A 22904-nucleotide genomic window follows, 5' to 3' on the forward strand; every position below is an offset into this window, starting at 1 on the left:
AACCAAACATGATTAAGTACAATGTAGGATCTGGAGGAGAACAGAAAACATATTAAGGGTGTAGTCAAGTCCTAAAAAAAGTAAAGGATGAACTTTGATTAAAGATTCTCAGCCGGGCGCAGTGGCTCATGCCTGTAATCCCAGCACTTTGGGAGAATGAGGTGGGTGGATCATCTGAGGTCAGGAGTTCAAGACCAGCCTGACCAACATGAAGAAACCCCATCTCAACTAAAAATACAAAACAAAATTAGCCGGGCATGGTGGTGCATGCCTATAATCCCAGCTACTTGGGAGGTTGAGGCAGGAGAATCACTTGAACCTGGGAGGTGGAGATTATGGTGAGCTGAGATCGCGCCATTGCACTCCAGCCTGGGCAAAAAGAGATTCTCTTCTCAGTTCTGTGACTTGTTGGTGACTAAATCCACTTCCCCTCTGTCTCTACTTTCCCATTCACCAAATGAAAGTTAGGAAGGATGCCAACTTAGGAAGAGCTTGACAAGTACATTACTTTAAAAATAATGAAATTATCATGGCCTTTGGATTAACATATTTGGTTTTGTTTTGTTTTTATTTTCTAGTTATTAAAGAGGGTGTACGGGAGTTTCTTGGTAAATCCAGAATCAGGTATGTAGTCGTGTGAGCAATTATGGAATGACATGGGAAGAGAGGTGTCCTTTTTATATTACGCTTTTTTTACCCAACGGATTTCATTTAAATATTACAAATATTTATTCATGAGCCCATTCCTAATTCAACTCCCTCCATAAAAATAGCTTTTAAGGGGCTTTGCTTTGTCCTGTATGGAACACAGTAGGGGTACAAAATTGATGTATGACATTTTTAACATTTACTTGATGGGGCCACATGACTCTTACTTAATCTTTCAGCCAGAGGGCCACATTTGTTTGTTCATGGTGATTAAAATGCCTTTGAAAAGGATAAGCAAACATTGATTCCCACCCTCAGCCCTTAGTAACCTTTTTCTGCACACTACATATTTGGAGAAGGAAAAGGAATATTCATTCACCACACTATTGTGATTTCAAATAATGAAAATCAGACCCTTTCTTAATCCAGTCTTCTAATAGGTGGTCTCAGCATTCATGGCCAGAGGAATTGAAAGGTACTGTGTCATCCTTGAATAGAACAGCTATGTTATACTGCTTTAAAGGAGATTTAAAGTGGAAAAACTGAACAGCCTTTTTACCCTGTGAATCAGTGGCATGTCTCAAATTCTGAGACATTTAGCAGGACCCCAAAGTGAGAACCAGGTAGTAAGACCATTGGAACATAATATTTTTTATTCAACTATTACAACTCTGGTACCTTGATTAGAAAAGTCTTCTAAGAAGGAAGTTCTCTGTCACTCTTAACAGCAGTTACTTGTGCTAGCTTATTTCATCACCTCACCTATTTTTTCAGACAGTCTCATTCTGTTGCCCAGGCTGGAATGCAGTGGTACAGTTACAGCTCACTGCAGCCTCCTCCAAATCTTGTGCTCAAGCAATCCTCCTGCTTTAGCCTCTCCAATAGCTGGAAACTACAGGCACATGCCACCATACCTAACTAATTTTTTTATTATTTTGTAGAAACAGGGTCTCACTGTCTGCTGTGCAGACTGCCAAAACAGAGTAAGGAGGTCTGAAACTCCTAGCCTCAAGCAATCCACCCACCTCAGCCTCCGCCTCCCAGAGAGTTGGGATTACAGGCATGAGCCACCATACCCAGCACCCTTTTTTTTTTTTTTTAAATCTCCAAATTGGCGGGATGAATGTGTCACAGAAATAAAAGCCAAGATAACACTGTAGGCTTTTGGCAGAATCAAGGTATTAAAGAAAGAAACAAACAGATCTAGAACAGAAAAACCGTGTCCAAAGTCTTGGGCATGCTTGTCACAGCCAACACCCTGACATGGAAAGTTTGTTTCTGTCCCTGGGCCGCCTCCTACCTCCCACTAAATCATAGACATTGCCAGATTGCAGACTCTGTCTTCATACAAGTGTAAAATGTAAAAGTGTGTGAAAGTAGTGTCTCAGCCAAGTACAGTGGCTCACACCTATAATCCCAGCACTTCTGGAGGCCAAGGTGGGTGAATTGCTTGAGCCCAGGCATTCAGGACCAGCCTGGGCAACAAAACGAGACCCCTGTCTCTACAAAAAATACAGAAATTAGTCAGGCATGGTGGCAGCCACCTGTAATCCCAGATACTCAGGTGGCTGAGGCACGAAAATCGCTTGAACCAAGGAGGCAGAGGTTGTCATGAGCCGAGATTGCGCCACTGCCCTCCAGCCTAGGCGACAGAGCAAGATTTAGTCTCAAAAAAAAAAAAAAAAAAAGTAGAGTCTCCCCTCCTCTTTTTTAATGGGTTATCTAGGCACGTTTGGAAAACTCAGCAAGTCATACTAGATTTTCACTTCTCTTCATCCTCAGTATATTCTGTTCATCATGTTAGAAGCCTTACTTAAAGGCAGACTTTACCTTAGCTATAGTTTTATTTGCTTTTATTTGGCTTCCTAAAACTAGCAAACCTCAGTTCTAAGTATTTTCTTTTTTAATCTAACCTTGTAATCTGTGTGCTTATCTGCTTTTCAAGTACCCAAAATGGAATGATGATTGATATTATTTAATACTGGAGTGCCAGAAATGTGCTAAGTATTATCTATTGCAGAGATTTAGCCCATCCTCCCAAAGAGCCCATGTTCAACAAAAAATACAGAGCTCAGCCGGGCACCGTGGCTCACGCCTGTAATCCCAGCACTACTGGAGCCCGGGGCGGGCAGATCACCTGCGTTCGGGAGTTTGAGACCAGCCTGACCAACATGGAGAAACCCCATCTCTACTAAAAATACAAAATTAGCCAGGCATGGTGGCGCGTCCCTGTAATCCCAGCTACTCAGGAGGCTGAGGCAGGAGAATCGCTTGAACCTGGGAGGTGGATGTTGCGGTGAGCAGAGATCAGGCCATTGCACTCCAGCCTGGGCAACAAGAGCAAAACTCCGTCTCAAAAAAAAAAAAAAAGATCTCAAGAATGCTTTTGGGAAAAAATGAAATAGTAAAAAGGTTTCAGATCCTTAGAAGTGTGAAATCTGTACAGTTCTGGTGAAGTTATTCCCGTCAGTTGCCTAGAATATAAAATGATCCTCGGTGATCTATACAAATATTCTTGCAAAAACATCTCTAAACCTTTTTGACACTTATGAATCATTTGATTCTATAATCAGTGTTCCAGCCCGGCTTCTGGGAATTCATAGTGGACATGCTGTAAAGAGGCAGGTCACCCAACGGTTTCAGTCCATATTCTGCACCCAAATTGATGACCTGTCATGTTCCACACACTTTAAGTATTATACATTCTTTTAATGCTCACAACAGTCTCCCCATCTCCACACCCCCTCCCCCCCCCCCTCCTTTTTTTTTTTTTTTTTTTGTTTGTTTTGTTTCTTTTTGTTTTTTGAGACAGAATTTCACTGTCTCCCAGGCTGGAGTGCAATGGCATGATCTCAGCTCATTACAACCTCCACCTCCGGGGTTCAAGCAGTTCTCCTGCCTCAGCCTCCAGAGTACCTGGGACCACAGGCATGCACCACTGCGCCCAGCTAATTTTGTATTTTTAGTAGAGACAAAGTTTTGCTGTATTGGTCAGGCTGGTCTCAAACTCCTGACCTCAGGTGATCCACCCACCTTGGCCTCCTAGAGTGCTGGGAATACAGGTGTGAGCCACTGTGCCCAGGCCACCCTACCGCCCCCTTTTTTTTTTTAGCCGACGAGGGAATTAACAGGTTAGGCGATTTTTTTTTTTTTCTGGAGACGGAGTCTCACTCTGTTGTGCAGTGGCGCGATCTCAGCTCACTGCAACCTCCACTTTGTGGGTTCAAGCGATTCTCCTGCCTCAGCCTCCCAAGTAGCTAGGATTACAGGTGCCCACTACCACACCTGGCTAGTTTTTTATTTTTAGTAGAGACAGGGTTTCGCCTTGTTGGCCAGGATGGTCTCAAACTCCTGACCTCAGGTGATCTGCCCATCTCAGCCTCCCAAAGTGCTGGGATTACGGGCATGAGCCACCACACCCAGAAGTTTTTTTAAGGTTACAAAATGACAAGGCCAGGATTTGGACCCAGTTCTGTTCAACTCAAAATAGAGTGCCCTACACTTATGTGTCATGCTGCATTTGGCAATTCACGTCATTTCTTTGAATCTCCTTTTCCCTCCGTAAAACAGTAACCTTATCTAGCCTGCAGACTTCAAAGCATGGTTATGGAGATCAAATGAAGTAAAATGTTACAAAAAATACTGAAAATTTTACAGTGTATACCAATAAAAGCTATTGGAAAGGCGTGTACATGAACAGATAGTTGGTTTTTCTACCCTGCCTCAAAGAGTTTGCAGTGGCATGTAGAAGGGTCTGTCTTATTATCACAAAGCTACCCATCTGCTGGCCATATTGATACTTGGCACATTAAACTATCAGAGAAAGATATGTGGCTCCTTTACAACTGTGTCTGAAAGAGTACATTTCCAATCAGAGTTCCCAGGTTCTGACTTTCTCCCATTACATACTTGCAATTAGTCATCGTTGATACTGATTCAAATTTTTGATTAACATTCATTATATATATTTACAAGAATCTTATAAAAAGATTTTATTTCACCTCATTTTTCCCCGTGAGGTAGATGAAAATAGACTATATTCTACCGAGGTTAAAAGTACAGATAATGAGACAAAGTAAAATGTCAATAGAACCTGAAAAAAATTTTTTTAATTGCCTCTAGTCTCTGTTTACTTGATAAGAGATAGTATGCTGCTTTTTTTTTTTTTTAAATGTAGCTGCTGGGTTGTTTTTTGTTTTTTTTTCCTCCCTCCAGGATACAATGTCTCTTTGCTATACGACCTTGAAAATCTTCCGGCATCCAAGGATTCCATTGTGCATCAAGCTGGCATGTTGAAGCGAAATTGTTTCGCCTCTGTCTTTGAAAAATACTTCCAATTCCAAGAAGAGGGCAAGGAAGGAGAGAACAGGGCAGTTATCCATTATAGGGATGATGAGACCATGTGAGTATAGAATTTAGTCCTGAAGCCTGGATATGACTGTCACACCACCATGGCACTTACTGAAAGAAATATGGCTTGGTCAGACCTTAAGCTGTATTGCGTGAAAATGTTTTTCTCATAAAATTTCTTAAGCCAGGAAGTAGATGATAGGGCAAAAATCAGCCACTCCTCCTACTCTCCAGTTACTGAGAGCTGATAGAAGGTGGAAAGAGAATCCAGTGCTTTCTTTTAAGGCACCACTGTTCTGAGTCATGTTTAAGAGTATAACCTGGATAATCAGCAGGCAAGGTGACCATCTCGGTTCCATGTTATATTTACAAGTCAATAAAATCTACTTCTGATAATTTCCATCTACTGCCTCTCTTAGGGCATTCATTTTGTGCACTAACTTTGTTGACCATAAATATCATTTCGTTTGGCACACCTTTGTATTATGATTTAAGAGATTTGTGACTTTAGCCTTCTGATGCACTTGTAGATCAAGTTATTGACAAAACCCCATTCTGATTCTGTACTTATCCTCATGGGTTTTGTTCCCCTCAGGTATGTTGAGTCTAAAAAGGACAGAGTCACAGTAGTCTTCAGCACAGTGTTTAAGGATGACGACGATGTGGTCATTGGAAAGGTGTTCATGCAGGTATGGAGCAGACATCTTGGGGGAAAACCATGCATAGCGACTTACACCTTTGCACCCAAACATACCATGAGCATAGGAAAGAGATCTAGCAGCTCTATTGATGTTAGAATTTTTTTTTTTTTCCTGAGACGGAGTTTCGCTCTTGTTGCCCAGGCTGGAGTGCAATGGCGCGATCTCGGCTCACTGCAACCTCCACCTCCCGAGTTCAAGCACTTCTCCTGCCTCATCCTCCCGAGTAGCTGGGATTATAGGCATGTACCACCACGCCTGGCTAATTTTGTATTTTTAGTAGAGACGGGGTTTCTCCATGTTGGTCAGGCTGGTCTCCAACTGCCGACCTCAGGTGATGCCCGTCTCGGCCTCCCAAAGTTCTGGGATTACAGGCGTGAGCCACCACACCCAGCCTTGACGTTAGAATTTGTTGAAGATTTAATAGACGACTCCCACAAAACTCAGTGAATATTTTTTGTTGCTGTTGTTGTTTTGAGATGGAGTCTTGCTCTGTTGCCAGGCTGGAATGCAGTGGCATGATTTCAGCTCACTGCAACCTCCGCTTCCCGGGTTCAAGCGATTCTCCTGCTTCAGCCTCCTAAGTAGCTGGGATTACAGGCGCCCACCACCACACCCGGCTAATTTTTATACTTTTAGTAGAGATGGGGTTTCACCACATTGGTCAGGATGGTGTCAATCTCCTGACCTCGTGATCTGCCTACCTCAGCCTCCCAAAGTGCTAGGATTACAGGCATGAGCCCCTGCACCCAGCCTAATCTTTTTTTTCTCAGTGGTTCTAGTTTTGCAGGACAGAACTAAAGGGTGAGTTGAGAATTAAACATACTAACTATGAATGAATATTATGTATCCTTCCTACTGTGGGGTCTTTGACCTAAAACTTTGTCAGGTTTCCTAACCCTAACCTCTTGTGTTTCGTCAGATTTCTAGTAAGTTCTGCTCTTGGTTTGGTCCTAAGGTCTTTTCAGAATGGGCTCTATAGCCAATTCTTTGGTAGTAGATAACGCACGAACAGGTAGAGTTGTTGAACTGATAGACTGAGCCTGAGTTTGGATGATGGGTCACTGTATAGTACTTCCCTCACAGGAAGCTCATCTTAAGAAGAGTCATAAGAGGCCAGGCGCGGTGGCTCACGCCTGTAATCCCAGCATTGTGGGAGGCCGAGGTGGGCAGATCACGAGGTCAAGAGATGGAGATCATCCTGACCAACATGGTGAAACCCCATCTCTACTAAAAAAGTACAAAAAATTAGCCAGGCATGGTGGCAGGCACCTGTAATCCCAGCTACTTGGAAGGCTGAGGCAGGAGAATCACTTGAACCCAGGAAGCAGAGGTTGCAGTGAGCCAAGATCGTGCCATTGCACTCCAGCCTGGGCAAAAAGAGCGAAACCCCATCTCCAAAAAAGTAGTCATGAGAGTTAGCAGGGCATTTTGTAATTGGATTTTTGGTGTAGTTGTATTCAGGTCTTTGTGTACCGATCTGCTGGCCAGTTAGTTGCTGGCTCTAGGATGGACATGCGAGTTCATTGGTCAGGTGACATTCAGGCTGGTTTCTTCTGAGATGGCTCAGCATTCAAAATCGAGTACAATGGTAACATTTTTTGAAAACGTTACTACCTTCATTCTGTTCCTTGGCAGGGTGGTAAAGATTTTTAAATTCTGAAGCAGAATCTGTTTTGCCAAATAGAAAGACAACTGTTCTTAAACAGTAAAGATACCTTGCATAGCCTTCTAAGTGGCTAGGGAAATCTTCAAAAGTGATATTCTCAATTGCTCCATCCCTAGCAGCTTTTGTGTTTTGGCTAATTAATCAGAAACTCTAGTTTGGGAGTCCTTATACAGAAAAACTGGAATATTGACACTTCAGCATTTGCTAGTGCTGAACTTGATGAAAGAATATAAAAATATACATATATCTCTTGGGTCCTAAAATAAGCCTCTAGATAGGCATTTCATGTGTTTTTATGCAAAATTGACAGGGGAATTAAATGCAGTACCTCAGAAATTGGGCTAAATCCAGAGTCACAAACTAACTTTTAAAGCTCTGAAGTATATATTTAGATTTGGCTGGTTTTTTACCAATCTTATTCCATTTTATTCCAGGAAACAACTTATTTCTATACTTTAAACAGATCTTATCTTGGAGAGTGTACTGGAGATTTGTTCCTAAGGAGAATTTTGTGTCTTCTTTTTTGGGATATGAATTTAAATGCCTCCTTCAGGGTACCTGTGGTAGGTCACTTACCTAAAAGTGAAGACAAAGCCTCTTTTGCATTTTGGCACTAACAGGATCTCTAGATAATAACTGGCCTTGTGCAATGCTAGACTCAGAAAGTCATCTGCCCTGCCACCCTTCCCAAATTCAGAGCCTGAGGTAATTTGTTGGAAATGACCATCGAAAACTGGACTATTGCTGGATTTTCCCAAAAAATAAGTAGAACTTTTTCCTAGGCCTGGAATTGTAAATTTCTAGGAAAAAGAATGAGGATCACCTGGCACAGAAAGTTGTACCCTGGGAACACTGTTTGAAGTTCCTCATGGTCAGTAGTCTCCTTGTTGCCAGCCTTTGTGGCCTTTCCCTTCCAGCGTGCACATCCAGCCTGATCAGAATTCAAGTCTTGCTTTTGTCATTTGGCAAGCAGACTCTGAGGGATGCTTTCTCCCTCTCAGAAAAAGACAGGAAGTTTATTCCTCCACTCTCGTGGATGTCTTACTGTTAGTGGTATGGGCGTTGATCAGCTTAGTACTGGAGAATGTCTGATAGAAGCCATCATTTCAACACTTATTCCATGAAAAGCAATAGGACCAGTAATCATGCTTTTGGAGATTAGCTTATGGTGAACTAGAATTCTTTTCATATTATAAGATTTTAAAGTCAAGTTAGTAACTAAATAACCAGGAAGAGTTAAGTGGAAACCACGGGTTTCTGTATGTTCAGGGACAAAGACACAAGCATCTGCCTCTTAAGCAGTTGTAAAGACGTTATTTTAAGGGCCCTTTCTGCCTGTTTACATGTGTGGTTATGTCTGTAGGGTATTTTCCTGAACTGGGAACACTGAGTCCAAGTTCAGTCATTTTGGTAGATATTGCCAAACTCTTCTCCATCAGGGTAGTAGCATTTTATCATCCACCAGTGATGGATAAGAGTGTCTGTTTTCCCAGAGTATGTTGTCAGCTTTTGGGTTTCTCCTGATCTGATAGGTTAAAAGTGATGTGTCTGTCCACTTATGAATGAGGTCAGAACATCTTTTCTTACATTATAGACCATTTGATTTTCTTATGAAGTGTCTATGTCCTTTACCCATTATTCTGTAGGGTCATTGAGCGTCTCAATTTCTTTATATACTAGGGAGAGTAGCCTTTCATCCGTGATTAAGAGTTGAAATATTTTCTCCCATTTGTCATTGGACCTTGTTTTGTGGGGTTTTTTTCCCCCATGTGGAAGTTTGTTTTTGTGTAATCAAATTAATCATTCTTGCCTTTTATGGCTTCTAGATTTTGAGTTATAGGGGTAGAAAGCCCTTCCCTACTCCAAGGTTATAAAGAAATTTACCTGTTATTTTCTGAGTATTTTTACAGTTACATATTTTATACATGATTTTTTATTTGTTGAGAGCTCCTCTTGGTACATGGTATGAAAGAATAATCTATCTTTTTTTCTAAATGGCTATCCAGTGGTCCCAGTAGCAATTATTTCCACGTTTACACCCCTGATTTAAGGTGCTACCTTTATCGTGTACTAAATTCCTTGTGTATATTTGAATTTATTCCGAACTTCCAATGATAAATAGTAGTTTGGAAGAGAGAAATAGTCTGATGCTCAAAAGACGTCCTAGCCAGGAGAGTAAAAAGATAATATTGCTGAATTACATATAACAAAGATGCCAGTGAAGATGGAGGGCTGTTTGGGTGTGTTTATTTAAGTTTTATTTGGGAGAAAGAACCGAGGAGAAGCAAAGACATCAGATAATCTAAAGAATAGTCCAGTCGGGCACAGTGGCTCACACCTGTAATCCCAGCACTTTGGGAGGTCTAGGTGGGTGGATTACAGGAGGCCAGTTTGAGACCAGCCTGGCCAACTACTAAAAAGGCCAAAAATTAGCCGGGTATGGTGGCACACGCCTGTAATCTCAGCTGCTTGTGAGGCCAAGACATGAAAATTGCTTGAACCCGGGAGGTGGAGGTTACAGTGAGCCAAGATCGCGCCACTGCACTCCAGCCTGGGTGATAGAGTGAAACCCTGTCTCAAAAAAGAAAGAGTAGCTCTTCCTGCCATCTTGGTTCCTGTGGAGGCCTGCTGGGAACGGGACTTCTAAAAGGAACTATGTCTGGAAGGCTGTGGTCCAAGGCCATTTTTGCCGGCTATAAGCGGGGTCTCCGGAACCAAAGGGAGCACACAGCTCTTCTTAAAATTGAAGGTGTTTATGCCCGAGATGAAACAGAATTCTATTTGGGCAAGAGATGCGCTTATGTATACAAAGCAAAGAACAACACAGTGACTCCAGGCAGCAAACCAAATAAAACCAGAGTCATCTGGGGAAAAGTAACTCGGGCCCATGGAAACAGTGGCATGGTTCGTGCCAAATTCCGAAGCAATCTTCCTGCTAAGGCCGTTGGACACAGAATCCGAGTGATGCTGTACCCCTCAAGGATTTAAACTAACGAAAAATCAACAAATAAACGTGAATTTGTGTTCTTGTATTTTTGTTAAGTGGATTAAAGAATTTATTACCTTAAAAAAAAAAAGAAAGAGTAGGCCCAAACCAGAAACAGATTGTTGACCCAGTCTTAAATATATTATTTTCCGTATACAAAACTAATGAGTGCTAATAAGTCACCACTGGTTTATAAATACCGCATCTCATTGTGAATACCACATGTACCTGTGAATTGGAGCCTTAGAGATACTTAATAAACACAAGAAAATGCCAGCAGTTACATATCTGTTCTGTTTAATTCCTTAAGACTGAAAAGTAAAACCAATAGAAGTTAAAAAGCTTCTTAACCCCTTTGTAGAATAAAAAATGTTTTCTAGAGAAGGGCAATTTTAGAAGCTTTGCTCTAGAAATTTCCATTTGGGATAATCTTGACTCCTTCCCTTCCTTTGCAGATATTTTTCCTTTGGGGCACAAAATCTGTTCGAAAGGGGACTAATCTAACCCAGCTTATGGTCATTTCTTTTCCTACTTAAAGCTTGGTAGTGTTGGCATGAGAGGCAGTTTGTGAAATAGGTGAGGTCCCAGGCTGGGCATTGCGGCTGCTCAGCCATCATCTTTCCTTCGCCACTAATTGCTGAGAGGGCTTGCTGATCAGTGTGTATTCTTCCTGCCTGCAACTGAAAACAGCCCTTGCCTATTCCTGTATAGTGTGATGATACTAAACCAGCTCGGATAGAAGCACTTTCTTTCTCTCAGCAAGGCGTATGCTGCATAGCCTCTTTGAAGGACAGAGGAATAAATTACAAAGATAAATTAAGCAGGATCTTTGATTTGAACTCATAATGTGTTAGGGGGGTCAGATGCATTAATGAATAGTAAAATGTCATAGTAGAGGTTTGTAGAAAAGACATGGCAGCTCCAGCAAGAGAGCAGTACCTGCCTGGGTTTGTTGGAGATGGTGTTAGGAGGTGGTATTTGAGCAGCAGTAGAAGGGCACTGCAGGCCACATGACTGTAACCATGCCTTCAGAACTCCTAAAACAAGAGACCTTGGAGAGTCCTTGGCTGCATCCTCCTGCTGTCTATCATCGTCGAAGACCTGCTTGATGAATTTGGATCATCCAGTTTTACTGGCATTGCTAGAAAATCTGCTTCTATTCTTGCAGATCTGGCTGAGAGAAGGAAGTCTTATATTACGTGTCTATTTACATGCATGGACTATAGAAACTTCAGGTTTGGAGATTGGAACATAAAGGAAGGGCTTCCTTTATGAGCACCAAGACAGCTCAGCTTCTTTCATTCCATTGTCTTCTGTCTCCAAGAAGAGCTTAAGTTTGCTCTAAAGATTTTATTGATGAATTCTAAATAGCAACAGGATCCTCAGTGAAAAAAGACTCATGCAAAGTCCCAGAGCCCAGAGAAAGTATGGTAGTTTATCACCTATGTTGGTCCAAGGGAAAAGGATTATCACTACTTTTCATCACATTTTGAAGATTTGACCTATTACTTTGAAGTCTCTTCCTTTTGAATCTGAAGTGCAGTGGCAGCAGCTAGCTCTTGTAATGTTTCAGGTTTGATGTAGTTTATTTTTAACCTCCTGCTGCTCTGGAGGGCTACAAAGGTCACACCGCATAGAACAAACCCCATAGCTTGAGTTGCCACTCATCTTACACCCACTTCTCTTCTGGTTGCTTTTGCTTTGTCTTGGCAGGAATTCAAAGAAGGACGCAGAGCCAGCCACACAGCCCCACAGGTCCTCTTTAGCCACAGGGAACCTCCTCTGGAGCTGAAAGACACGGACGCCGCTGTGGGTGACAACATTGGCTACATCACCTTTGGTGAGCAGGGTGCACTTGCTGCTTTCATGCCGCTTTAATGAGTTCACACAGAATACCTAAATCTGCACAGAACCTTGGTTAACATTTTAAGGTAGGCAAGAGCAGGCGTACCAAGTTGTTCTGTTGCCATTGCTGTGACTAAAGGAGGGATGTCACAGGGTATTAATCACAGAGCAGGCCATATGCTATTTTTGTACAGTAATCATTTCCTTTGTTTTTTTCCCCGTTTTTCTTAAATCTTAAAAATAAGACTGAATTCTGATATCAAGAGTTAAGGTCCCTTCGATAGCTCAGCTGGTAGAGCAGAGGACTGTAGCTACTTCCTCAGTAGGAGATGTCCTTAGGTCGCTGGTTTGATTCCAGCTTGAAGGAGTACAAGTACAGTTTTGGCCGGTCACGGTGGCTCACGGCTGTAATCCCAGCACTTTGAGAAGCCAAGGCAGGCGAATCACAAGGTCAGGAGATCAAGACCATCCTGGCCAACATGGTGAAACTCTGTCTCTACTAAAATACAAAAAAAAATTAGCTGGGCATGGTGGCACGCGCCTGTAGTCCCAGCTACTTGGGAGGCTAAGGCAGGAGAATCGCTTGAACCGGGGAGGAGGAGGTTGCAGTGAGCTGAGATCGCACGCACCACTGCACTCCATCCTGGTAACAGAGCAAGACTCAGTCTCCCAAAAAAAAAAAAAAAAAAAGAGTTAAGGAGGCTGGGTGCAGTGTCTCACGCCTATAATCCTAGCACTGTGGGCAGATCACCTGAGGTCAGGAGTTCGAGACCAGCCTGGCCAACGTGGTGAAACTCCGTCTCTACCAAAAAAAAAAAAAAAAACACAAGATATTAGCTGGGCATGGTGGCATGCGCCTGTAATCCCAACTATTCGGGAGGCTGAGGCACAAGAATCCCTTGAACCCAGGAGGCAGAGATCGCAGTGAGCCAAGATCACACCATTGCACTCCAGCCTGGATGACAGAGTGAGACCTTGTCTCAAAAAGAAAAAGAGTTAAGGATAGGCCAGGCACAGTGGCTCATGCCTGTAATCCCAGCACTCTAGGAGCCCGAGGTTGTTGGGTCGCTTGAGTCCAAGAGTTTGGGACCAGCCTGGATAACATGGCACAACCTCATCTCTACAAAAAGCCAGGGGCCAGGCGCGGTGGCTCACACCTGTAATCCCAGCACTTTGGGAGGTCAAGGTGAGCAGATCACTTGAGGTCAGGAGTTCAAGACCAACCTGGCCAACATGGTGAACCACATCTCTACTAAAAATACAAAAATTAGTTGGACATGGTTGCATGTGCCTATAGTCCCAGCTACTTGACCAGGTGAGGCATGAGAATTGCTTAAACCTGGGAGGTGGAGGTTGCAGCAAGCTGAGATCGTCCTGCTGCGCTACAGCCTGGGAGACTGTCTCAAAAAAAAAAAGATAGCTAGCCATGGTGTTGCATGACTGTAGTCATAACTACTTGAGAGGCTGAGGTGGAAGGATCACTTGAACCCAGGAGGTCGAGGCTACAGTGAGCTGTGATGGCACCACTACACTCCAGCCTGGGTGACAGAGTGAGACCCTGTGTTACCAGAAAAAGGAGTTAAGAAGAGAAACCACCTAAGCAGCTAGATGGTGGTTCTCTGTCATTTGGCAATTCTTGGTTTTTTGCTTATTAAGCCCAAGCTCCAGCCATGATCCACTTACTCCACTTTTTCATGGAATAAATTCAGGTCTTCTTCAGTTGCTCCAGCCTCTGCACTGGCTGATTAGGATAGCTTACAGTTTGGAATTAACAGCTCGTTCACACTGCACCCAATGCCACTGGAATGTCTCCTTTGTGAAATGTAATTTAATTCACCTCAGTGGTAAAGGTGAGCCTGTTTATTGGTAATGAATCTGTTGATTTACCAAATTTCATTAAATCTAAACTATACGCTTTTTTCTTTTCTCTCTTTTCACCCAGACTGGAGTGCAGTGGTGTGATCTCGGCTCACTGCAACCTCCGCTTCCCAGGCTCAAACAATTCTCGTGCCTCAGCTTCCCGAGTAGCTGGGACTACAGGCACGTGCCACCACACCCAGCTAATGTTTGTATTTTTAGTAGAAACAGGGTTTCCGGCCGGGTGTGGTGGCTCACGCCAGTAATCCCAGCACTTTAGTAGGCCAAGGCAGGCAGATCACAAGATCAGGAGATCGAGACCATCCTGACTAACACAGTGAAACCCCGTCTCTACTAAAAATACAAAAACTTAGCCGGGCATGGTGGCAGGCACCTGTAGTCCCAGCTACTTGGGAGGCTGAGGCAGGAGAATGGCGTGAACCTGGGAGGCGGAGCTTGTGGTGAGCTGAGATCATGTCACTGCACTCCAGCCTGTGCGACAGAGCAATACTCCGTCTCAAAACAAAACAAAACAGGGTTTCCCTATTGGCCAGGCTGATCTCAACTCCTGGCCTCAAGCAATCCACCCACTTCAGTCTCCCAAAGTGCTGGGATTACAGGCGTGTGCCACTGCGCCCAGCCAGCTATACCATTTTTTTCAAGTTTTTATCTTTGAAGCTGGGATGCGTCTTACAATTCATGGCATGTCATAGTTTAATTGGCAGCATTTTTCTCTTGTGGTACGTAAAATTATGGCAGACTTAGAGTCATAGCCTCCCAAGTAGCTGAGATTACAGGCACATGCCATCACATGTGGCTAATTTTTATATTTTTAGTAGAGATGGGATTTCACCATGTTGCCCAGGCTGGTCTCGAACTCCTGATCTCAGATGATCCGCTTACCTCAGCCTCCCAAAGTGCTGGGATTACAGGCGTGAGCCACCGCGCCTGGCCTCACACAGGTCTTTAGGTGGCTGTTGCCACAGGGTTGGATTTCAGTCATGCCCAGTCAGAGCAGCTTCCTCCTGCCTGGCCTATCATGAGGGTTCAGGTCCTTATACCTTATTGTCTGTTTTCACAGTGAGAATATGGGAAATTCTCTGGCATCTATTTTCTGGGAAGGTTTACTCTATTTCAGCACCAAGGACCTAAGACAGGCAGCTGCATTTCCTAATCCTGATTCCTTAAGGTAAACTGTTAAAGCCAGTTAATGTGATCCTGGAGTGTGCCCAGCTGCACAGGCAGGAGCTATTACATGTGTGGCAGACGGGGAATAGATTTCAAAATGCACAGCTGCAGAATCCAGGACTAGAATGAAGGCCTAGGGTTAAACCCTGTTTTTCATCATGGGCTCCTCCATTCACGCTCATTGACACCTTTCCTGGCCATGCTGTTTACCCTTCCATGTCAAGAAAAAACTCTGACAAAGCCTGGTAATATTGACACAAGTGGAAGGTACTTCACCAGAGAGGGAGTGAAGTTCAGTAGGCTGTTGTTCTTACCCACCCTTTGGCGTTCGTGTTGGGTCCTAACGCATTGTGTCTTCCACCTTCAGTGCTGTTCCCTCGTCACACCAATGCCAGCGCTCGAGACAACACCATCAACCTGATCCACACGTTCCGGGACTACCTGCACTACCACATCAAGTGCTCTAAGGTGAGGGGGGTGCCAGCATCTCAGCCGCTGTGCTCTGAGTCTTTTCCTCCACCAGAACTCATGACAAAAAGTCATTCTGTTAGTCTAGGCTGTGGATATTGACTCTTAGGTAGATAATTCTAGAGGCTTCAAGAAACCATAGTCTTTGTTCATCAAGCCACTGTCCCTCACCCCTCCCCATAGCAGAGATGAATATTTGTTTCCAGAATTGCTCGCCTTCCTGCTTTGCTGCAGGGCCTGGGTCAGTCCCAGGGTGTATGTTCCCAAACGCCTCTGATGAAAGCAAAGCTGTCTTTCTAGACAGTGACTGTGCTTCAGTACCTGTTATGTTTGTTCCCAGGCCTATATTCACACACGTATGCGGGCAAAAACGTCTGACTTCCTCAAGGTGCTGAACCGCGCACGCCCAGATGCCGAGAAAAAAGAAATGAAAACAATCACGTAAGTCAGGCAGCACTCCAGCAGGACCACCTTCCTCTCCTGAGTCACCGAGAAGGAAGCAGTGGGTGCTGGTGGCCTGGTCCTCCATGTGTCTGGGCACTGGCTACATGTGAGGCCAGCAGGGCTAAGTAGATAAAACAAAGGTGGGATTCCAGGTTTTCAGTGCTGTATAGGCCTGGATGGGTTTCCTTGTTTCCGTATCTTTGTGAACTCTGAGAATGGCAGCTAGGAAATAAAGTTTACCAAGAGACTGTTGTTTTTGGGCCTGAGTTATGATTTCAGTCTTGTGCTTCTGGTGTTCTTTCTGGAGAGATGGAAGAAGTTGCTTAAGGACCTTTAATTGGGTAAATAGGCCTGACGCCACCCACTAAGTGTTCTTTCCCTGGTGCACTCTCAGCGGGAAGTTTGCATGCAGAGGAAGGTTCTCTTTATTGAGGATAGAATTGAGGAGAGCCCTGATGGGCACAGTGGCTCATGCCTGTAATTCCAGCACTTTGGGAGGCTAAGGCAGGTGGATCACGAGGTCAGGAGTTCAGGACCAGCCTGGCCAAGATGGTGAAACCCCATCTTTACTAAAAATACAAAAAAATTTAGCCAGCAGTGGTGGCAGGTGCCTGTAATCCCAGCTACTTGGGAGGCTGAGGCAGAGAATTGCTTGAGCCCAGGAGACAGAGGTTGCAATGAGCTGAGATTGTGCCACTGCACTCCAGCCTGAGCAACAGTGAGACTTCGTCTCAAAAAAAAAAAGAAAGAAACATTTTTTTGAGGAGAGCCCTAAATAGGGGTGTGGCTCTGCATGCAGGAAAGGCGAGCATGGCCTAGAGCCTAGAGAGTTTTATCTCTGTGAAAGGTGCCAGACCTTGGTTCTTCTGATGAAATTCAGGCAATCCTGCCCTTAAGATACAGTAATGGTGTTCATCGGCTGTTTTTTTTTTTGTTTTGTTTGTTTGTTTGTTCGTTCGTTTGTTTGATGGGGGGAGTTGGAGACAGCGTCTCATTCTGTAGCCCAGGCTGGATTATAGTCCAGACCTTGGTTCTTCTGATGAAATTCAGGCAGTCCTGTCCTTAAGATATAGTAGTAGTGTTCATCTGCTGTTTTTTGTTTTGTTTGTTGGTTGGTTTGTTTGGTGGGGGGAGGTGGGGGAGACAGTCTCATTCTGTCGCCCAGGCTGGAGTGTAGTGGCGCAATCTCAGCTCACTGCAACCTCCGCCTCCCAGGTAGCTGGGACTACAGGTGCACGCCGCCACACCCGGCTAATTTTTTGTATTTTAGTAGAGATGGGGTTTCACCATGTTGCCTGGGCTGGTCTCAAACTCGTGAGCTCAGGCAGTCCGCCCACCTCGGCTTCCCATCTGCTGTCTTTTGTACCAGTTGAACTAAAAGTCTTGAGATCATAAGCCTCCCTAACAGCCAGTATATTTGCCAGCACCCCAGTATTGTTGTTGTTTGTTTTGTTGTTTTGTTGTTGTTTTTTGAGATGGAGTTTCACTCTTGGAGCACAGGCTGGAGGGCAGAGGCACAATCTTAGCTCACTACAACCTCTGCCTCCTGGATTCAAGCAAATTCTCTTGCCTCAGCCTCCAAAGTAGCTGGGACTACAGGCATGCGCCACTAAGCCCGGCTAATTTATTTGTGTTTTTAGTAGAGTCAGGGTTTCACCATTTTGGCCAGGCTAGTCTTGAACTCCTGACCTCGTGATCCACCCACCTCAGCTTCCCAAAGTGTTGGGATTACAAGTGTGAGCCACCGCGCCTAGCCCAGTACTCTGTGATCCCCAGCCTGGAATGCAGTGGTGCAATCTTGCCTCACTGCAGGCTCAACCTCCTGGGCTCAAGCAGTCCTCCCACCTCAGCCCCCCAGGTAGCTGGGACCACAGGTGTGCACCATCACAGCTGGCTAATTTTTGTATTTTTGTGGAGACAGGATTTCACCATGTTGTCCAGACTGGTCTCGAACTCCTGGACTCAAGTGATCCTCCCACTTCAGCCTCCCAAAGTGTTGGGATAACAGACATCAGCCACCGCACCTGGCCCAGCACTCAGTACTCTTGAGGCAAAGTTTTAGTGGTTGTGGTATGCCTAGGGCTTTACACTCTCTCTCTTGCATTTGAGGGCTCTTTTACTAAGTTAGTTTCTGCTGCCATTTGAAAGGATGAGAAAGAGATCCAAGGACCTGAGCAGTAGGTGAGGGTTTTCAGACATTCTCAAAATGCAGTTTAAGGCCGGGTGCGGTGGCTCACCCTTGTAATCCCAGCAGTTTGGGAGGCCGAGGCGGGCAGATTACCTGAGGTCAGGAGTTGGAGGCCAGCCTGACCAACATGGAGAAACCCCATCTCTACTAAAAATACAAAATTAGCTGGGCATGGTAGTGCATGCCTGTAATCCCAGCTACTCTGGAGGCTGAGGCAGGAGAATCACTTGAACCCGGGAGGTAGAGGTTGCGGTGAGCTGAGATTGCACCATTGCACTCCAGCCTGGGCAACAAGAGCGAAACTCAGTCTCAAAAAAATAAGCAGTTTAAGTCACCCTTCTTTAGGTAAAGGCCTGTCTCTGTAGCAATTCAGAGAAGAGTGTCCAAATGCCATGCAATGAAATAGCAGCATCATTTCTTTTCTGCAGCTTCTTGGGCAGATCCTTAAATGGGCAAAGTAACCAACAAGGTGGGTGGGCAGGTGAGAGGATGTGCTCTTGCTGCCTCTCCAGAACCTAGTCTCCATCCTGGTGTCTGCATTTTCCCCTTTCCCTGCTTGCTCTACACAGGAGTGCTTTTCTCATCAGGTACTTGTTTGGTGACCTGGAGTGTGAGGCAGCGAATTTCATGCTGCTTTCAGGGCCCAGTAGACAGGCAGTTCAGTAGAGGCCCAGAGGTAAACTGGCAGCAAGGTACAGTGAGAGGGAAGCCTGACCTGGCAGCCTGTGATAACTGGACTGGAAGGCTGGGCGTCATAATAGTCTTGGGGCTGCCGGCATCACCTTTGGCACTGGTAGCTGCTTGTGCATCCAGGAGGAAGGCCTGTCAGGCAGCTGCTGCCCGATTCCACAGCCAGCAGGCAGTCTTGGGAGTCCCTGCCCAGTGAGTGCAGTTGTGTAGCAGGCAGGGATAGCTTCCTGTCCTGGTGAGAAACCCAGGAAAGGATGAATCCTTGAAATGAACAGACTGTATATAAGCCTCCTTTCTGGGACTTAGAAAGAGCAACTTTGCCTTCTTCTGTGCTGCAGCTTCTCTTTGGCAGAGTTGGGCCCCAGAAAGGAGAAGCAGGAGACAAACAGCTGCATCCATCCTGAAAACCAGATTATGTTACTAATGGTGGGTAGGAGTTAAGTGACTCAGCTGTGGGCAGAAGCCAGGAACCCTCGATGGGCTGCCCAGAATTGAACACTCATGAGCTTTTCATTTGGAGAGAAGGATAATAAGGTGTAGCTTCATTTTGGAATGAGTGATACATCCAAGGCAGGGAAAATGCAGAGCCCGTGTTTTTGCCCTGATTTCCCATAGTACTCAGCTCTAGCTTCCAGGCTGCTTTCCCAGATGCTGTTAGGTACCAGTTAGAAGCTCTGTCCTTGAGGACCACCTAGCCCGTCTGGAGAAATAGTGGGTGGAACAGAACACCACAATTCAGGAGCCTCGAACCAGGCAGGTGTTGTATAAGCCAGAGGAGGAGTCACCACGTGATAGCAGAAATACCTTTAGCCTTGGAAGTTCTGAGGATTGCTTTGAACCAGCCACCTGCCTTCATGGTGAGAGATGAAGGAACTGCTATCTGGGAACCCTGAGAGGTATACGCTGTGTAGGAGGAGCTGACAAATGAGGTAGTACTAAGATGGTTGAGCCTAGTTGGAAATTCAGGTACATCTAGGCCATCCAGAAATTATGGACAAGTGATTCTTGTATCTAACTTGGTACATTGAATGTCCTTATGGGCTTAACACTGATAATTCCTGGGCATCCAAAGTATCCAATAGGAAGGAAGAGCTGGTGAAACCGTTCTGTGAAAGCCAGATTTTAGCCCATGTCCTGTGGTTCCAGTGCCTCTGCTTAAGAAATCTAGCCCGGCCGGGCGCGGTGGCTCAAGCCTGTAATCCCAGCACTTTGGGAGGCCGAGACGGGCGGATCACAAGGTCAGGAGATCGAGACCATCCTGGCTAACATGGTGAAACCCCGTCTCTACTAAAAAAAAATACAAAAAACTAGCAGCCAGGCCAGGTGGCGGGCGCCTGTAGTCCCAGCTACTCGGGAGAATGGCGTAAACCCGGGAGGCGGAGCTTGCAGTGAGCTGAGATCTGGCCACTGCACCCCAGCCTGGGTGACAGAGCGAGACTCCGTCTCAAAAAAAAAAAGAAAAGAAAAGAAATCTAGCCCTTTCTACCTTTCATTTGGTATTTCTTTGGGATCCCATCTAGTCTAGGAGTGTGGGGCGGGAGGAAAGGGCAGCCAGAAACTGACCTTCGCACTTATCTCTCCTTTTGAAGGGGGAAGACGTTTTCATCCCGCTAATCTTGGGAATAAGAGGAGGAAGCGGCTGGCAACTGAAGGCTGGAACACTTGCTACTGGATAATCGTAGCTTTTAATGTTGCACCTCTTCAGGTTCTTAAGGGATTCTCCGTTTTGGTTCCATTTTGTACACGTTTGGAAAATAATCTGCAGAAACGAGCTGTGCTTGCAAAGACTTCGTAGTTCCCAAGAATTAAAAAAAAAAAAAAAAAAAAGAATTCCACTTGATCAACTTAATTCCTTTTCTTTATCTTCCCTCCCTCACTTCCCTTTCCTCCCACCCTCTTTTCCAAGCTGTTTCGCTTTGCAATATGTTACCGGTAATGAGTTGCAGGATAATGCAGTCTTAACTTGTTTTCTCCTAAGTATTTGAGTTCAAAACTCCTGTATCTAAAGAAATACGGTTGGGGTCATTAATAAAGAAAATCTTTCTATCTTACATGAGAATTTACTGGGTTTCTGGACTGCAGGTTCAAAGTGAGAAGAGAAGGAAGGAAGAAGGATAGACCTATACTGCCCTTGAACCTGCAAACCTAAGCTGGGAAGCCCTAGTTTCAGGAGCCCATCAGGTTTAGATCCTCACCTCCCCTAGAGGAGAGAATGGCTGGCCAGTGAACTATATTTAAACTCCCCCGCACCGAGAGACAGGGTCTCGTTGCCGCCTGGGCTCAGGTGATCCTCCCACCTCAGCCTCCCAAGTAGCTGGGATTACAGGCGCATACCACTATGCCTGGCTCATTTTTTGTATTTTTAGTAGAGATGAGGTTTCGCCATCTTTCCCAGGCTGGTCTCAAACTCCTGGACTTGGGCAGTCTGCTTGCTTCAGCCTCTCAAAGTGCTGGGATTGTAGGCATGAGCCATGGAACCTGAGCTGTTAATACAAACTTACATGCTTCCTTGTAAAGCTTGGTCGCTGAGACTCTGGCTGTTCCTGAAGCTCCCTGGACAGTGACAGACAAAGGGTTTTCTGGTTGATCTTTTTATTGTGAATAATGTGTGGAATTTCCCAAAATGTGTTCCTTAGTGTGTGTCCTGCAGGACATTGATTCAGGTGTATGTCTGATGCAGACTAACTGGCCACAATTTGTCTTTCTCACATGGCAGCCCAAAAGACTGCTTTCAGGGAGAGAAGTTGTCAAAAACAGTACAGAGCCTAGTCGAGCAGCTGTCCCCCAGCAGGACTCTGGTCCCTGAAATGAAATTGCTTAAGAAAGTTTGCTTGGTGTAAGGAATTAAGAGGAGAATTTTAGGGGCATCTGCAATGGTCTGATGGTCATTCGAATGGTTTTTGCCTTTCATCTATGGCAGTGTGTTTCATACTGGCTTGGGTCCCATTAATTGTGACATAACCTGACTATATCACAACCAGCATTTTTGTTTTCTAAACTTTTGATTTTGAGATAACTGTAGATTTAAATATGGTTGTAAGAAACAATACAGAGAGATCCTGTATACCTTCCACTTGGTTCCCCCACCATGCTAACATCTTGTATAATTGTGTAGCATCACAGCCAAGAAAAGGTCATTGGTATAGTCCACCCACCTTCTTCAGATTTGGCCGGTTTTACCTGCACTGTGTGTGGTGTACATCTGTGCATTGTTGTCATATTTGTAGCTTTATGTGACACCAGCATTTTTAAGCAACTGAATAGTATCGGAGTGCATCACATCTGTTAAGGGTAAGTGTTGATTTGGAAACATATTAGTTACATATGCACATCATACCTGGCTTGTAGAAATGTCTTTTGACTGAGAGTCACAGTGGAGAATTTTGAAAACCACAGGTTGTTCAGTCATCAGACTTCATTTTTATTTCACTAAAATGGGCTGCTAGAGAGCTCAGGGTACTCTGATAGTTCTAATTGGCTGCTCAGGGTGCCCCTGACCACTTCTGGTACTTGGAAAACCTAGATTAACTGGATATATTGACGGCAACGTATGCATTCTCTACCTCATGAGTTATTTAAGGGGTTTTCAGGTGTAATTTTGACTATAAGCAGTTTTTGCTCTTTTTTTATTTTAATTTTAGTTTTTAGAGACAGGGTCTCACTGTGTTGCCGAGGCTGTACTCAAGCTCCTGACCTCCGGAGTAGCTGGGACTATAGGCACCTGCCACCATGTCCAGTTGAGTTTTTGCTTTCTTCCTTAGTAGAATAGAACATAACTAATGTTGGAGCTCACTGTACTCTCTTGCCAGTAGCAGGAATCCGATTTCTGGTAGGTACTGTAGATGGCAGAACCAAGGTTGCTTAGAAGATAAG

The 22904-nt window shown here is 44.7% G+C and overlaps 1 protein-coding gene, 1 non-coding gene and 1 pseudogene across 4 annotated transcripts in view; all 3 read left to right on the forward strand.

The window, feature by feature from the left end:
* The window catches only part of ARPC2 (actin related protein 2/3 complex subunit 2), a 38072-nt gene extending 16990 nt beyond the window's left edge, over positions 1-21082 (forward strand). For both annotated transcript variants that reach the window (XM_023220894.3, XM_023220904.3), the window contains 7 exons: positions 579-624; positions 4864-5050; positions 5594-5687; positions 12065-12191; positions 15609-15709; positions 16050-16150; positions 20621-21082. In XM_023220894.3, the coding sequence (XP_023076662.1) occupies positions 579-624; positions 4864-5050; positions 5594-5687; positions 12065-12191; positions 15609-15709; positions 16050-16150; positions 20621-20645 (681 nt within the window). In that variant the 3' untranslated portion in view covers positions 20646-21082. The remainder of the gene's footprint in view (positions 1-578; positions 625-4863; positions 5051-5593; positions 5688-12064; positions 12192-15608; positions 15710-16049; positions 16151-20620) is intronic.
* On the forward strand, positions 9952-10436 carry LOC111548411 (annotated as a pseudogene). Its single transcript, XR_002733398.2, has one exon. The product of XR_002733398.2 is annotated as a 60S ribosomal protein L35a pseudogene (transcript).
* Positions 12471-12563, forward strand: TRNAY-GUA. Its single transcript has 2 exons — positions 12471-12507; positions 12528-12563. It is a non-coding gene; the product is annotated as a tRNA-Tyr (tRNA).
* Positions 21083-22904: the final 1822 nt, after the last annotated feature.

This window comes from Piliocolobus tephrosceles, chromosome 11 (genome assembly GCF_002776525.5).
Source record: "Piliocolobus tephrosceles isolate RC106 chromosome 11, ASM277652v3, whole genome shotgun sequence".
NCBI classification, from domain to species: domain Eukaryota; kingdom Metazoa; phylum Chordata; class Mammalia; order Primates; family Cercopithecidae; genus Piliocolobus; species Piliocolobus tephrosceles.